Raw genomic sequence first — 17,767 nt, forward strand, 5'->3', positions numbered from 1 at the left:
TATTTAGGAAGGAGAGGAGGAGAAAGATCTGGAAGTGGCAATGAGAAATAAAGCAGTTGACTACAACACCTCCAGGCTCTGTGCTACAAGGAGTGTCCATTAATGACAGTAAGCTTTGAAACAAAGCTCCCACAGATCCCCTCTGGGAAAAGTTCAGTCAGATGTAAAATTGGGCATATATTACTATATTCTGATTAAAATCACAAATACATAGGGAAAGCTTGATCCATCTTAACACAACAAAAGTAGTGGGCAAAACTTTCCAGGGAGCTGTGGAACAAGACCCAGGTAACAAGCGAAAACTGTGATTATTCCTCTTTCATCCACATTGGCAAAGATGGAATATCATGCCATGGGGATGCCCTGTTCCCTCTCAGAGGCGATCCTTTTGTCCCGGGCCATACTCTCTTCTGGTTCCCACAGCCTCACTAAGGATGGCCAGGATTTAACCAGCATCCACCTCTCCAGCTTCATCTTGCTCCTGATGCCCACTTCTGGCATGTTTCAGACGTGCCAAAGCTCCACCCCACCACAGGCCCTTTGTAACTGCCATTCCTTCAGCCTGGGATGCCCCTCCCATCCTTTGTCCCATACAAAGATTCTTCCTCTCCATGAGCTTAGACTATAGGGAAGAGGAGGCAGTTAAGCAAGAAAGCAAAGTGTGGTAAATGCTATGAAGGAAAGAGAGTGATGTGATCTGGAGCAGTCCAGGTGTTGGTGGTGGGGGGTAGATTTTCAACAAGGTACAAATGCAATGCAATGGAGAAAGAATAGATTTTTTAAAAAATGGTGCTGGAACAATTGGACTTCTATACGCAAAAAAAAAAAAACCTCAATTCACACCTTGTACCACATACAAAAATTAACTCAAAATGGATCACAGACCTAAAACTTCTAGAAGAAAAGGTATGAAATCTTTGTGGCCTTAGGTTAGGCAAAGATTTCTTAGCTACAACACCAAAAGCATGATCTATGAAAGAAAAAATGATAAACTGAACCTAACAAACTAAAAAACTTCTGCTCTTCAAAACACACTGTTAAGAGAATGAAAAAATAAGACATATACATAGATAAAAACATCTGTAAATCATTTATCTCATAAAGAACTTATAATAAGCAATATATATTTTAAAAACTTGTACGACTCAATAATAGACAATAACTCAATTTAAAAAATGGGAAAAGATTTGAACAGACACTTCACCAAGGATATAAGGATGGCAAAAAAGCACACAACAAGATGCTCAACATCTTTAGCCATTAGGTAAATGCAAATTAAATCACCAGATATCACTACATACCTATCAGAATGACTTTTTTTAAGAAGTGACAATACTGGCAAGGATGCAGAACAACAGGAACTCTCAGCCGTTACTGGTGGGAATGCAAATTGGTGCAAACATTTTGGAAAACAGTTGGGCAGTTTCTTAAGTTAAACAAACACTTACCATACCACTCAGCAATCCTACTCCTAGATAGCCATGCAAGTGAAATGAAAACTTATATTCACATAAAAACCTGTATGAGAATGTATATAGTAACTTTATGCAAAATGGTTAAAAACTGGAAACAGCATGTTCTTCAACTGGAGAAATAATGACCAAGCTAAATTGTAGCACATCCATACAATGGGATACTACTCAGCAGTAAAAAGGATAGACAACAGTATGGATGAATCTCAGAAGTACTGCACTTAGCTAAAGAAGCCAGCTCAAAGGCTACATAATGCCATACATATGACATTCTGGTAAAGGCAAAACAATAGGGTGGAAAACTGTGACTGTCAGAGATGAGAAGGACTACAAGGAAGCACAAAGGAATTTGGAGAGGTAATGGAACTGTTCTGTATCTTTGATTGTGGCTGTGGGTACGCAACTGTATGCATTCATCAAAACTCATGGAGCTTTATACTAAAAAAAGGTAAATTTCACTGTACATAAATTAGACCTCAACAAAAAAAGTTAATTCATAAAGATACAACAAAATTTTCTAACTAAAAGTAAGTAATCAATACATGGGAAAGCAGTAGCTAACAAAAACTTAGACTATCTGAGGATAAACTAAATGATTAAGACAATATATATAGGATTATTTGTAAGCAGCAACAAAAAACAAAACATACAGCAAAACATGCAAATAGAAAATGAGATTAAAATATTTTCTCTAATCGTTCAAATTACAATTCAGTATTCAGGTTCTTTTGGCTCCCAGAGTTACGTGGAAACTGTAAATTACAATTCTTTTCTATACAACGGAATCTCTGTTACTATATGACAAGCAGCCTATCTTCTCCCAAAACAGAGGGCCCCTAGAAATTATCTCAATGACCCATGTCACAAGAGAGAAGAGTTAACACGACATCAATATAAATATATGGCTTAAGAAGGCTGTTAGAATTAACTGCTTATGGTGGATGCAGACTGCTGGAGCTACCCAAGTCACGTAGGAGGGCCTGGGGCAAGGAGGAACAACGACACCATGAACAAAACAAGAGGCAGTCTGTTCAACAAAATCTGAGAAAGTTAACTCTCATCCAAAAAAATGGAGATAACAGTACTCAGTCACAAGGTTGGGAGGATAAATGCAAGTAAAGTACTTGCTCTCATTTGGTAGCATTCAGTTATCAAGGCAGATATATTCAAACAGCAAAGGAGACATGCATATAAAAATATATCTTGAATACTTCAATGCTTGCAAACATCTTCAGAAATTACTAGACCACTAAAAAGGTAAAAAACAGATCCAAAGAACTTGAAAATAATGGCTAAAGTTCCCTTGAGTTTTTTTGTAAATATACATTAAAGAAAATTTTAAAGCTGTTTTTTTCATGATTGGTAAATGCAACTGACAGGCATCTCATGCTATTTTAAGGTTGACTATACAGAGAGAGTCTGAGATGATGAATCTTCTTTCTGCCTAAAATATCCAGCCAGTTCTTCTCTGCTCATCTATGGCCAACTCTTGCTTTAATACTTAGCTCAATATTGAGCTTTTGCAAAAAGTCATCACTCTTTACATAAGTTAAAGCTAGTACAAATCATAATCTTACAAACAGGTTGTATTTTCCAAAAGTTCATTTTAGTCAGCTTCTTGTATTTAGAATACAGTTTCCATAGAAACAATATTACAAATAGAGTTAAGGTCCTGAGCAGGTTCACAAATGCCTTATTTAATCCATAATGTACAGTCTTAGACTAAGTTTTCCAACCTAGCAACAGACTACGAAGAAAGCACATTTGATGCCTCATTCCTAGAAAGACTAACTCTAGATCATGCATTCTCAAAGGGGATATTACCCCCCAACACGTAGGTGGTGGAAATTGGTTTTCGGGGGACAAAAAAAAAAAAAAAAAAATCAATGGTTTGTAGGCCTCCAAAGTTTAACCCTATCTGAAAAAAATTTATTCTTTAGTATTGAATTCCTCTCACTAGGGAGAACTTAAAGTTAATTAATAAACTGGATCAATTAATTTAATAAGATTCATTAAATCTGTTCTTAACTAAATTTGATTTAAATTTTTCTGCTGAAAGGGCAATAATGTAAAGAAGGCTGAGAAATACTACCCTGGATAAACCTTGAGACAGGCAATGTTTGCATTTAGTATTTCCCCCCTTCCTTTTGTAGTCCTCTCCCACGCTGTCCTCCTCCCTCCAGTCTCTTCACCCAGTGTGGTCCTAAATCAAAACTGCCTACCTGTGTTCACGCCTAACCAAACTCCTACTTTCTTGATTCCCAAGATCTCACCAAGTGTTAGAAAAGTGACGCACTGATTAACTTTCCCTGAGCTAGCTATACTTTCCAAAGAGGAGAAAAGACGTTTTAATGAGTGGATTTCATGCAATATAAATGGGAAAATGCTGAAGATCATACTGGAGGTGGGGGATAATTCAAACTCTTTGTTTCTGAAGCCCTGAATCACTGTCCTGCAGACTGAGTGGTACTAGCTACCAATCTGTCAATGTGAACAATTTCTCATCTACACATAAAGGACTATACTAACTAACAAATCCTCTTAAAACAAATCTCCTTTATAACAGACTTTTTTTTTAATTTTTGAAAAGCATTCCAGCAATTCTGGCTTAATTCATAGCTCAAAGCAATGTTCCAGCTAAAGAGTACACATTCAACTAAGCAAAAATATCACTGTGTACAACTTACATTTGTCCACGAAAAAACTGGAGTACAGACTACTCACAAAACATTTATGGTATCCATCAATATGTTCTCTACCTAACATTTCACTACTTATGACCTTTTTCTACACATATCATGCTAACTGGAACAAGAGGACTCCTTGCTGTCTCCATAAACAGAGCCCACAGAGGGTAGGATAAACTTGATGTGGTTCTTAAGAGGAGAGGGGAGAAGAGATCAGAGATGTCCCACAGTTCTCCCACTTATCTTTGGTAAGCCCCTTGGTTGTATGACACTAGGCTGCCTGAAACTAGTTTGGAGGGGCTGGGAAACACATCGTGCCTGGCAAGGACCTGCAGGGCCAGCTCGTCCTCCTGCTCCCTCCCTACATCCACATCTCAAACAGAAATTGTCTCTCCTTTCCCCTAACCTTAACCCCTTCTTATTCCTCTCCATGCATATTTTATTTTTTTCAATATATGGCATTCTTTTAATTCATATTTAAATTATATTACTCAGGTCTGACATCTCAGAAAATGACCCTATGCCTCTTATATAATTTCTGCTTCTGGTAATAAACATTTCTGGAACATATCCCCTGTTAACTAAATGATTACTATGCAATCTCTACTAAACTGCCATATTCTTACTTTTACATCTGTCAGCTGCCTCAGGCCTAGGTATTAGAGTATTCAGGATTCTTTAAATGGAAAAAGATTTGGGATAGCCTTAACTCACATATGGCTGAGAGGGTGTCTCTTCATGCCTTGCCCCGACAGAGGTTCTACAGCCTTAGCTCTCCCATGTTCACAGTGCACAAGCCACCAGTTCCTCTTACTTGACTCTCCAGGTGTCTTCCCTTGTACCAGAAAGCAGTAGGAGTGAGACTCTAAAGCCCGGTTCCTTTTCCTCTGCTTCATTCTCCCCAAGGCTGCATTCCAAAAATCTTTCACATGCTTTGTTTGACTTGACCTTTCTTTTCTAGTCTCAGTAGCCGGTTCACTTTTTAAAATTTGCTCCAACAATTTATTTATCACATAATTAAAAATTTTCTAGTGTCTGAAAAAACAAGACTGAAAGAAATCTGGAAGTTCCAGAATTTCCACTATAGTCTATTCATGGTTACTAAGAGAACGTGGTAACCATGTTTCTGAAAACAGATGCCCCAAACACATGATCTAAAAGTCTCCTGGTACTCAGAAAGACAACTGGCAGTGCTGCATCAACCCAGGACTCGGGACTTCTCCCACTAGGCAGACTCTAATTACACCCCATTTGTCTATTATAGTAAGGTTTGCAGGGAGCCAAAAGGGAAAACTGTACATCTGGAGACATTACTTAAATTAACAAAAACAAAAAAAACAAAGAAAAAGAGGCTGCCAAAAAATAATTCTGAACAACTTTAAGACTGGCAAACAAAAATTCACCTTTAAAATGACATGTTCTGGAATGACTCATGTAATGCAATGAACTTGAGTCCTATTACATCTAAACTGCTTCAGCTAAATCCTCAATGAAAAATCTCTGGAATTTTTGAGAAATACAAAGAAAGTAGTTAATTTCAAATAAACGTAACTGTGAAATACAAAATTTCAAAGACAAGAAGAACAAGATGAGCAAAATATGCATATTTACTAAAAGTAATTAATACTAATGAAGTATAAGTGCTACATCCCAGTCTACTAAATCATGACATTTGTTTTAAAGGTATTTAAAATGAAAAGTTTCTAATCCTTGGTTATGTTACTGACACTACGAGAAATGTGATTTCTATTTCTGTAGATACAAATCCTACAAGGTGTTAAATAAATTTTAGAATAAAGCATCATCTAAATCAAACTTCCTCCCAGATATAAGGAGAAGAGAAGTGTATAAATTAAAGTTCTCAATGAAAAAGCTTTGAGAATCAAGTATTTTGTATTAGGAATACTTACAATATTAAACAGAGGAAATTAGATTTAATATGGTTAAAAACGAGGGGCCACAGGGCTGGCCCGGTGGCACAGCGGTTAAGTGTGCACGCTACACTTCGGCAGCCCGGGGTTCGCAGGTTTGGATCCTGGGTGCGCACCGATGCACCGCTTGTCAAGCTATGCTGTGGCGGCATCCCATGTAAAGTAGAGGAAGATGGACACGGATGTTAGCCCAGGGCCAGTTTTCCTCAGCAAAAAAAAAAGAAAAAGAAAAAAAAAAAAAGAGGTGGATTGGCAACAGATGTTAGCTCAGGGCTGATCTTCCTCACACACACAAAAAACGCGAGGGGCCAAGACATATTCTTGAAGAGAGGAAATCTATTCTACACTAAATTACAAAAATCTAAAAGCACCCTTCTTCCTTCTCTCCCACACACCAAAATAAATAAATAAAAATCAATACAAATAGTTACAGTCTGGGACTATGTTAGGATCAAAAGCAGTCTGGGAATACCTAAAAGGTATGATGACATTCCCAGCGTACAGCCTGGTAGAAGTGGGACCTTCATTAGAACATGAGTGTAGACTAACAATTTACGTAGTAACGTAGGCTGCCTGTGAGAATTTATAATTTACGCATTTAACATTCAAGAAGAATAAAACTATTCAAGGTGAACATATTTCCCATATAAAAAATAATCAACACCTGTCCTCAAAGATATATAATCATGGCTATGGAAACTACAAAGAATATTACAGGTTGCTCTTCCTGAAGACAGATCATTTAATTGAGGGGGGAAGAATACAAGGCTCACTAAAATTTAATTGATGTAAAAGTTAAGTAACAATACAAAACATAAAGTAGGAGGTATTGCAAGGTAGCATATGATTAAGTGGCAAACGAGCAGTATGACAGACTACCAAGGCTTAGGATTCTTTGGGAAAGTTCCAGAGGAGGTGGGACAGGAACTTGGGTCTTTCATTATCCCATAATGATTATAGGATCTGGATCAGTGGGAAAGAAGGATGTCTCTCCAAATGGAGAAATGGGAACACACAAAGGCACTGAGGTGATAACTCCAGGACATGAAAGGAAAGAATTAAGAATCACAACTTCAAGACAGAAAGTAAAACAAATGAGGGAAGCCTCTAAGATATAAAAATTATCCTCACTCAAAAATAACTGAAAAAGAAACAGAAAAAGAGTTCAGAAGCATTGCAACTGAAACAGGAAATGACAAATGCAGATAGGAATTGAAAAGATTTAGATATCATTTAAAGGTTTTGGAAGGACAGTCTGAAGAAGCAGAAAATTATGAATGTGTTGCTCAAGAGACAGAAAAAAGTAGTCAATATTACTTCAAGATCCACTATCAGTCACCAATAAACAACTATACAGGCAAGATCTCTTGAACCATAAAATAGGCAATGACTAATAAGGGCCATGCTGGAGATAACAGCAGAGATAATACAGCCAAGAGCAGATCTTGCTATCACTAGCTGTGACTCCTTGAGCAAGATACTAAACCTCCCTGAGTTTTAATATCTACTTCTATTATAAAAATGTCTGGAAATCTGTTAACAATGTCAAGTGAAACTTAACACAGAGCTCATTAAAGGTAGAATAAAAATGAAAATACAACAGACTAAAGTTTGTGGGACACAGCTAACGTCATGCTGAGAGGGAAATTCATACCACCAAGTGCATACATCAGAAAGAAGGAAAAGTCTCAAATCAATGATCTCAGGTCTCCCCTCAAGAACTTAGAAAAGAAGAGCAAATTAAACCGAAACCAAGCAAAAGAAAGGAAAAAAGATCAGAAATCAGTTATACTGAAAATAGAAAAACAGAGAAAAATCAGTGAAACTAAGAGCTGGTTTTTTTGAAAAGATGAATGAAATTGACAAACTTGTAGCAAAACTGACCAAAAAAGGCAAATGACACAAATTATCAATATCAGGAACAAAAACAGGGAATATCACTACAGACCCTGAAGACATCAAAAGGATATTAAGGGAATCCTATGAACAATTCTATACACATGAATCTGACAACTTGGAAGGAATGGATCACAAAACCACACACTACCACAACTCACCCACTATGAAATAATATGAATAGCCAGATTCAGATTAAGGAAACTATTAAGGAAATTAAATTTGTAATTTTAAAACTCCAAAAAAGGACTCTCCAGGCCCAGATGGTTTCACAGAAGAATCCTACCAAACATTTAAAGAATTAACACCGATTCTATACAATTTCTTTCAGAAAACAGGGGAGGGAACACTTTCCAATTCATTTTATGAAACTAACATCACCCTAATACCAAACCAGACAAAGACAGTACAAAAATCCTACAGACCAATATCCTTTGCGAACTTGATAAAGAGCATCTACAATGAAAGACTGAATGCTTCCCTCAACATCAGAAACAAGGCAAGTATGTCTGCTCTCATCATTCTTATTCCAAGGATGCTAGAGGTTCTAGCCAGCACAAGAGGGAAGGAAAGAAATCAAGGAAAGAAAAGGCATATAGATTGGAAAGGAAGAAATAAAACTGTACCTATGTGTATATGACATGATTTTCTATGTAGAAAATCCCAAAGAATCTAGTAGGAGTCCCAACTCCTAGAATAAATGAATGCAGCAAGGTCACAGGATACAAGATAAACATGCAAAAGTCAACTGTAGTTCTATATGGTAACAATGAATATGTAGACAACGAAATTAAAAATACAATACCATTTACAATTGCTAAAAAAGTGACATAGGTGTAAATCTAACGAAACATATGCAGGACATGTATGCTAAAAACTACATAAATGCTGATGAAAGAAATAAAGAAAATATATAAAGAAATGGAGAAAAATAGTGCATCCTTAAGTTGCAAGACTCAACATAGTAGAGATATCAATTCTCCCTAAATTGATATCCAGATTTAACGTAATTTCTATCCAATTCCCAGAAAACTTCTCTGTAGATACAGACAAGACTATTCTAAAATTTATAATGAAAGGCCGAGGAACTAGAATAGCCAAAAAACACTTTGAAAAATAAGAATAAAGAATCAGTCTAGTCTATTTCAAGCCTTACTATATAGCTACAGGAATCAAGACTGTGTGCTAATAGAGAACCCAGAAATAAATCTACACAAATATGCTCAAATGATTCTTTGGTAAAAGTGCAAAAGCAATTCAGCAGAGGACAGACAGCCTTCTCAACAAATGGTGCTGGAGCATCCATAGGCCAAAAAAATGACCCTCGACCTAACTCTCACACCTTATACAAACATTAACCCACCCATGGGTCATGGACTTAAATGTAAAACATAAACTATACAACTTTTAGGAAAAAAAAATAAGAGAAAACCTTTGGGATCTAGGGTTAGGCAAAGAGTTCTTAGACTTGACACCAACAGTACAATCCATAGGAGGAAAAAGAGATAAAATCGATTTTATCAAAATTAAAAACTTCTGCTTTGCAAGACTCTGTTAAGAGGATGAAAAAAACTACAGTCTGAGAGAAAATATTTGCAAAGCACCTATCAAGAAAAGACTAGTATCTAGAAAACAAACTCTAAAATCGACACTAAAAAAGAAAAAAAAAAAATCCAATTAGAAAATGGGCAAAAGAAACGAAAAGACATTTCACTGAAGAGTACATGCAGATGGCAAATAAGCACATGAAAAGATGTTTAACATCATTAGCCATTAGGGAAATGCAAATTAAAATCACAATGTGTCACTACATACCTATCAGAATGTCTAAATAAAAAATAGGAACACCAAATGCTGGTGAGGATGTGGAGAAACTGATCTTTCATACATTGCTTCTGGGAATGGAAAATGGGACAGAACCTCCAGGAAACATTTTAGCAGTTTCTTATAAAACTAAACATGCAGCTGCCATATGACCCCACAACTGTACTCCTGGGCATTTATCCCAGAGAACTGAAGATACATAATGTTATGTTACATTATGTGTTACTGTACACTAACATTTATAGCAGCTTTATTCATAATAGCCCAACAATGGAAACAAACAAGATGTCCTTTAAATACAGTATAGTACATCCATACCATGGAATACTACTCAAACAGGGAACAAATTAACGACACACCCAACAACGTGGATGAATCTCTAGAGAATTTTGCTGAGTGAAAAAAATCCAAACCCAAAAGGTTACATACTGTGTGATTTCATTATATAACAGTTTTGAAATGACAAAATTATAGAAATGAAAAACAGATTAGTGGTTGTCAGGGGTTAAGGAGGAGGTGGGGTGGGTGTGGCTATAAAAGGCAACCTGAGACATCCTTGTGGTGATGGAAAGTTCTCTATCTTCACGGTTTCAATGTAAATGTCCTGGTTGTGGTCTTGTACTATGGTTTTGCGAAATGTTATTATTAAAGAAAACCCAGCAAAGGGTACAGGGGATCTCTATCTTACAATTGGATGTGAATCTACAACTATCTCAAAATAAAAAGTTTAATTAGAAAATAAAGGTAGCCTTATTATTGCAAAATAATAGAGCAATTGACAAGAAATCCAACATCAATTAAATGAAGTGCTCTTTTCAGTCCAAATTTAATTCTGAAGATTACTCTAAATCAGACTTTATAAAACACATTTTCTTCACCCACACATGCACACAAACACAGGAACCGTAACAAGGCAGTCCAGATAGGAAAGCAGACTTCTCTAAATACAGGAGAGAGTGGACAGACCTAGGCTGAAACACGGCGAGAAACCCCTGTCCAGGCTCCATCAGAGACACCGGCGTAAACTGGGGACACGTCCCCTAACTCCTGCTGCCATCTGCATTCTGCTCCCACGATCAAACTTCCAAGTGAGGAGTTCTCAAACTTCTTGGTCTCAGCCCCCAAAGAGCTTTTGTCTACACGGATTACAACCATTGATGTTTATAGCATTAGAAATTAAAGCAGAAAATTTTTAGCAGACAGGTATACACAGGGACACACTCGAGGAGCCCTCGGAGCCGAGAAGTCACTCGGCATCAGGTGGCCCCGGGACACTGCACGCACACTCGAGGGAGCGAGTGGAGAAGGCACACGGCAGGCGGTGGTGCCCTGAACACGCCCGCGCCCACGCGGAGAGCCGCTGGCTCCCAACACAGGAGACAAACGCAAACGCGACAGGAAAGGCGCCAACGCCGAACAGACGAGGCCGTGCATTCCCGCGCGGTGCAAGGGCGCCGAGGCGAGGGCTGCGCGGCCACCGCACGGCTGGGCGCAAGGGGGCTGCCGAGAGGCCGCGGACTGAGGGCCGGGAGCCCCGCCGCCCGGGGTCGCCGCTGCTGTGTCCCCGCCCCGCGCATTCAAACCGTTAGGAACGCAGGACCGCGACCGCGGCTCCGGACCAGCGGGGCAGAGGCGCGGAGACCTGCGAGAACTCCGGCCGTCCCGCCCGCGCCCCGGCGGGCCGCCACAGCAGAACGGGGGCCCCAGCCCGCCGAGGGGGGCGGCGCGGGTCTCACCACCGCGGGGCCGGGACGGCGGCCGGCCGCGCCCGCGCTGAGGAAGTCCGTGGGGCCGCCGGGGAGGGCAGGAGGGCCGCGGGCGGCCGGACTCACCAGGTGCCGCGCCCCCTCGGCGGCCATGGTCCCGCGCGGGAGCTGAGTGCGGCCGGGAGAGGGCCCCGAGCGGCGGTCCCGACGGCTGACGCAACCAGGGGGGCCGCGGAGCGCTCACGGCGGGGACCCGCGGCGGAGTAACGGGAGGGCCCGGCCTCCGCGGGGAGGGGTCCGGGAAGGCGCGGGGCGGGGCCGGGCCGGGCGGCCTGGGCTCGCGGGGCGCGGGCCAGGGGGCGGAGACCCGCCGGGAGGGGCGCGCGCCATCCGGCGCGTCAAGTCGGTGCGCGCGCGCAGCGACCTCCCACAGGAGCGCCCCTCGACAGCTGAGAGGACAAGTCAGTGCCGGGGGCGTGACTGAGGAGATTTCGGGACTGACGCGAGGAAACGAGGCGGCCACTCCTCGACCAGCCCACCGCGGCTAGGGGAGCCCTGCTTGCCGCGCGCGCTGGGCCCGGCAGTGGGCGGGGAGGGGGCGTGGCCGCCGGCAGGAGCAGTGATTGCTGCCAGCGCGGGGACCGGAATGGGCGGGGCGGGGGCGTGTCGACCGCGGCCGGCGGGAGCAGTGATTGCCGCCCGCGCAGAGCCCGGAAGTGGGCGGGGGCGTGGCCTCCGGCCAGAGCAGTGATTGCCGCCAGCGCGGGGACCGGAATGGGCGGGGCGGGGGCGTGTCGACCGCGGCCGGCGGGAGCAGTGATTGCCGCCCGCGCGGAGCCCGGAAGTGGGCGGGGCGGGGGCGTGGCCGCCGGCAGGAGAGGTGATTGCAGCCTGCTGGGACAGGAAGTGGGCGGGGCGGGCGGGGGCGTGGCCGCCGGGGCGCGGCCCAGTGAGGCAGCGGCGCGTCCCCGACCGCAGACGCCGAGGCGCGGAGTCTTAGCGGCGGGCTACGCTGTAGTTGGTCCGCGCGGGCCCTGTGGGGCGGGCAGCGATGGGGCCGGGCTGAGCTGCCTGCCGCTGGACGAGAGCGCGGCGGCGGATGGCGGGTCCGGCGGAGCTGGGCCCCGAGGCGGTGCTGCGCTTCCTGGCGGCGCGCGGGGGCCGTGTTCTGCACGCCGAGCTCGTGCAGCACTTTAGGGACGCCCTGGGCGGCGAGCCCGAGCAGCGCGCGCGCGCCCGCGCCCGTTTCAAGGAGCTTGTCAACGCCGTGGCCACGGTACGCACCGACCCCGCCGACGGCTGCAAGTACGTGCACCTCAAGAAGAAGTTCTTTGAGGCGCCCGCGCCGCCCGAGGCCGCGCCCCCCCGGGACCCGCCCCGCGTTGCGGTGACCGCGGAGCCCGAGACCCCGGAGAGCGGCCTCTGCGCGGAGGCGGCGCCTCCCGAAGCGCCCCCGGGGCCGGCCTGCGGGCCAGCCTATGGGAATGGGGAGCCCGCGGCCGCCGGGCTCGGGCCGCCCAGCCTGGCCGGCGACTGCGGGAGCGGCGGGGCCCGGAGGAAGAACTCGCGGCGCGACGTGCAGCCCCCGCCCCGAGGGCCGGCCCCGGGGCCCGGCGAGGACCTGGATCCTGCGCCCCGCGGCAGCGAGGAGGCGGACGACGGGGGCAGCTCGCCCGGGGGCATCACCGCCCCGAGGTCCACCCGCCAGAACCTCCGGGACCTTGTGATGGGCAGCTCCCCGCAGCTGAAGAGGAGCGTCTGTCTTGGGGGCAGCAGCCCCGGGGGCTCCTCTGCGGGAGGGCGCGGCAAAGGCGGGGGCGACTCGGACAGCGCGTCCGTCGCTTCGTCGTCGGCCGAGGAGGAGAGCAGCGGCGGGGGCTCGGTGACGCTGGACCCTCTGGAGCACGCCTGGATGCTCTCCGCCTCGGACGGCAAGTGGGACAGCCTGGAAAGCTTGCTCACCTGCGAGCCGGGCCTGCTGGCCAAGCGAGACTTCATCACAGGCTTCACCTGCCTGCACTGGGCCGCCAAGCACGGCAGGCAGGAGCTCCTGGCCATGCTGGTCAACTTCGCCAGTAAACACCAGCTGCCAGTGAACATCAACGCCAGGACGAGCGGAGGCTACACCGCCCTGCACTTGGCAGCCATGCACGGGCACGTGGAGGTGGTGAAGTTGTTGGTGGGGGCCTACGACGCAGACGTGGACATCAGAGACTATAGTGGGAAAAAGGCCTCTCAGTACCTGAGTCCGAGCATCGCGGAGGAGATCAAGAACCTGGTGGGAGCCCTGGATGAGGAGGACGGAGAGAGCGCGGCTGGCAGCGGGGGTGGGCGCTGGAGGCTTTCCAAGGTGCTCCCTTCGCATCTCATCACCTACAAACTCTCGCATGTCCTCGAGGACGGAGGGGATCATCACCACCATCACCACCACCACTTGGCTGAGGGATGGGCTGGAGGCAAAGCAAAGGATCCAGGTCGCAAAGTCTTAGGCAGCTCTAGTGGGCGGATGAAACCCCGACTCAACAAAATCCGCTTCCGAACCCAGATCATCCACACCACACCCTCTTTCAGAGATCCGGAACAGCCACTGGAGGAGGGGGAGGAGGAGGAGGAGACCCGGTCTCTTAAAGGCCACTCATCCTCATTCAAATTGAGACCGAAGTCCAATGTATTTGGGTAAAAATAATTTCTTAGGAAATTCTAAGGTTTGTTTGGCTTTAGGAATACAATACTAGATGTAGGCAAGGAAGGTGAGACAGAAGAGATTTAGGGTAAATTCTGCATTCTTACTTGGGGGCTGGAATAGGTGGGAGGAATTCCCCCCAGCATTCTGGGTGAAGTGGATTTCCAAGTGGTTCATCAAACCTTGACCTAGGCCTCTTTTCCCTATGCTCCCACTCTGCCCTGGAGCCCCTCTTTCTAAGGACTAGATGTGTGTCTGCATTGGGGGTACAGAATTGATGACTGAGGGTTCCTTTGAGTTAATCATTACTGGATGCTGTGAGAAGTAAGGAATATTGCACTTTTATGTATGTTTTTAAAAGTGGTTACTCTTCCAAGAGCAACAAGAAATGCAAATTGTAATGAAACTGGTAGTTGTAAGTGTGAACAAAACTGCCCTGTTTTTTTACTGCAGTAATTGCATTTGCTTTTTAAGATACTACTGAAGGTCAGGTCAGAGTTGAAATGCAAACTACTAATTAGAGAATATGAATAAAAATGGGAATCCTGTTGGTATCCAATTTGTATTGTAAGTAGTGTTCAACTATTTTTTTAAAATCAATTTTAGCTTTAATCTCTGAACTAAAGAAATAAGCAACATTCCCTTTTGAGTTAGTCCGGAGTATGGTTTCCTCTTAACTATTTCTAATACCACTGCACTCAGTGTTAAGGTACGTTATTAACTACACAATTTTTATTTAAACAAAATGCTTTTAACAACCTAGGGTACTGTAAATAAAATATCGCCTCTGGTTCTGATTCACACTTGTTTTGCTATTCTAAAAGTTTAAATTTGCCAGAGTTTTTATTGTAGGGATCATATAACCATTGGAATTAGTTGACGTCACCCTATTTGATGGTACTTAACAGTTGAGTTGCCTACAGAAACTGTTTCTGGTTTAGACAATTAGCAAAAATTGACATAAATGTTAGTGAGCCTATGCTTCTATGAAGTAATTATTAAATCAACAATGATTTTCAAGTAAGGTGCACTTTTTATTTTACTAGTAAAATCCATTCATAGTCTCTTATGCTTTGTAGCAGTGTTTTGCAAATGTTTAAAATACTAAATCCTTTCAATTTTCCAATGTTTCCTAGAATCTATTAGAGATGTACAATGAAGTTACTGAAAAGCTGGATAGTAAATCTACCCAGTTAAAAATAGCACTTTATAAAATGGAAAAGAGAAGAGATGGGACTGTTTCTATATTTAAATGCTGCTGGCTATTGAATTCCTTTGTGTATAAATGAAAAATACCATTAAAATTAGAGACTTAAGTGGTTTTTAATTACATTTCTTTCAAATATGTTAGAGTAAATGTCTTTATAATTTTTGTAAAATTTAACTCATAAGCATACCGAATCTATTTGTAACAAGATTCAAAACAACTTTTCTGGGAGACTCATTCCAGCAAGTCCCTTTGCCTTAGTCTTTTTGGTCTTATAATTGCTGAAACCTAAGTACCTGCAACCTATAGAGATTAAGGAGAGACTTAACAGCTTGCAGAGAGAATGAACCAATATATGAATTGCACAGAATTGCAGTGTTTAGAGAGTTCTTAGATCTGTAATTTCCCAAGTTGTAGAAATTTGTGACAAGTTCGTCACACCTTTCTAGATAGCATCTGAATTTGTTTAAAGACTGATGAAAAACACTCTCATAAAATATATAAACTGTTATCCATTTGTGTGCCTTCACTTTCATTTCAGTATTCTCAAATGTGTATGTTAGTAACTGATTGCACAGAATCTGTAATTTGTTAGATCTTTAGAGATTGAGTCAATACTTCATTCAGTTTGCTTTTAACACTAAAGAGTTTAACTTTTTTTTTTGGTGAGGAAGATTAGCCCTGAGCTAACTTGCCAATCCTCCTCTTTTTTGCTGAGGAAGATTGGTCCTGGGCTAACATCTGTGCCCATCTTACTTTACTTTTATATGTGGGATGCCTGCCACAGCATGACTTGATAAGTGGTGTGTAGCTCCACGCCCAGGATCTGAACCTGTGAACTCTGGGCCACCAAAGCAGAGCACGTGAACTTAACCACTATGCCACCGGGCTGGCCCCAAGTTTAACTCTTTTGATAAAATATTCTTTAAATTTTCAAAAGTCATTCGTGAGGGGGAACTACTACTAGCATTTGTTGTCATGATGTGCTTGTGTGAAGTAAATTGAGCATTTTCAGCTACTTAACTCTACATTCCTCTTATTTTTCAATTTCCAAATTGAGATTATAAAAAGCAAGTGATTTGTGTGATTTTATATTTGTGGAGTTGTGCCTACCAGTAATGGGAATATATATGCCGGTTACTTAGATGTTTGTTGATAGGAAACTGTGGTTAGAAAACCTAAGAATGTCCATGTGTTTCTTACAGGTACACTAGAAATGAGTGAATATCACTTTTATGGTATATAAAATGGTACTATCTTAGAGTCCAAGATGCCTTGTCTCATTTTTTTAAGTAAGTGAAAGTTTGGGAGTTTAGAATGTAAAATTTGTAGTAAAGTTTGTTGTGTCAAAATAAAAAGTTCACACTAGATTTTTTCACTGAATTGTCTAAATCTCTGTAGTCCTTTATACTTTTTACCTGTATAGTGTTTTATGGTTCACACAATACTTTTTGAAGTTTCAATTTGTTTGATTCTTTTCCTATCCCTTAAAGTTACTGGCCGTGTATCCCTAGTTAGATAAGGAAATGAAGGTTGATGGCTGTTCAGTGTCACCAAGTATATGGCGGTTAGTAAGATCTTCAGATTGGGTGCTTTTCCACAACATCTTTTCTGCACTTTGTATTGCCAAATTTGGCAAAAGTGCTATAGTTTGGCACCAGTGATGGAGGAATCAATGTAGGGGGAACATAGTACCTCCACCACTACCTTAAAAAAAAAAAAATCCTCTGGCTCTTGCACACACCATCTGCTGTAAACTCTCCCTACCCAGACTGGATCATAAGAAAGGTATGGGAATGCCTTTTTCCATTTTCTTCAATATCCATCAAGCATTGGACATTAATGAATTCATTTTCTCATCAAGGCTGCCTTTGATCTTTAACAAAATTCACCTCCACCAGATGGCAGAGGGAAGTAGGAATCCTTGATGTAATTGTCCACTGTTGCTCTCTCTTGGGAAGATCCCATTATAATTGCTGCTGGAGTTTTTTATTGCTGCCGTTGATTTATGGCAACTTATAAAACATTTTTCAGTGTACCTGAAGAGCTAGTAAGTGTAGTTTCTGTTTCTAGGATGACTTCTTTCCTTAGAAGTATGTATCTTAAAAGAATTAATTGAGCAGCCCACTTGAAAATATCTTTGTAATTTTTCTTAGTGAAAAATTATTTTGCTAAATAAATGGCATTACTTGGAGTTTCTTGTAAGTCAATCCTGAAAATAAATACTCTGGGAATTTGCTGCAAACCGTTGTTCCTTCAATGATGAGTCAAATTTTCATGAAATGCTTAATATTAGAAGGCTAGAAGATGACATTTTGTGAACTTGTTTTTCAAGATATAGCAGTAGAGTTGTTTGCATCA

The 17,767-nt window shown here is 42.9% G+C and overlaps 2 protein-coding genes across 3 annotated transcripts in view; one reads left to right on the forward strand and one right to left on the reverse strand.

Annotated features, from left to right (window-relative positions):
- SEPTIN10 (septin 10) overlaps nucleotides 1-11,861 on the reverse strand; it is a 57,199-nt gene extending 45,338 nt beyond the window's left edge. Inside the window, exon 1 of one of the 2 annotated variants that reach the window (XM_087426350.1) lies at nucleotides 11,643-11,861. In XM_087426350.1, the coding sequence (XP_087282476.1) occupies nucleotides 11,643-11,669 (27 nt within the window). In that variant the 5' untranslated portion in view covers nucleotides 11,670-11,861. Of the gene's footprint in view, nucleotides 1-10,776; nucleotides 10,947-11,642 lie in introns of those variants that run through there. The other variant, XM_087426351.1, reaches the window with a different exon arrangement.
- A 641-nt stretch (nucleotides 11,862-12,502) lies between these two features.
- Nucleotides 12,503-16,789, forward strand: SOWAHC (sosondowah ankyrin repeat domain family member C). The gene has a single exon (XM_004435893.3). The coding sequence runs from the start codon at nucleotides 12,616-12,618 to the stop codon at nucleotides 14,194-14,196; it is 1,581 nt and encodes a 526-aa protein (XP_004435950.2). The 5' UTR covers nucleotides 12,503-12,615; the 3' UTR covers nucleotides 14,197-16,789.
- Nucleotides 16,790-17,767: the final 978 nt, after the last annotated feature.

Source organism: Ceratotherium simum, chromosome 40 (assembly GCF_057802395.1).
Source record: "Ceratotherium simum simum isolate JZ-2026a chromosome 40, ASM5780239v1, whole genome shotgun sequence".
Classification (NCBI taxonomy): Eukaryota; Metazoa; Chordata; class Mammalia; order Perissodactyla; family Rhinocerotidae; genus Ceratotherium; species Ceratotherium simum.

What these genes read in the sequence shown, in the direction of transcription:
- SOWAHC (XM_004435893.3), top strand. Translation starts at nt 12,616, where the DNA reads ATGGCGGGTCCGGCGGAGCTGGGCCCCGAGGCGGTGCTGCGCTTCCTG.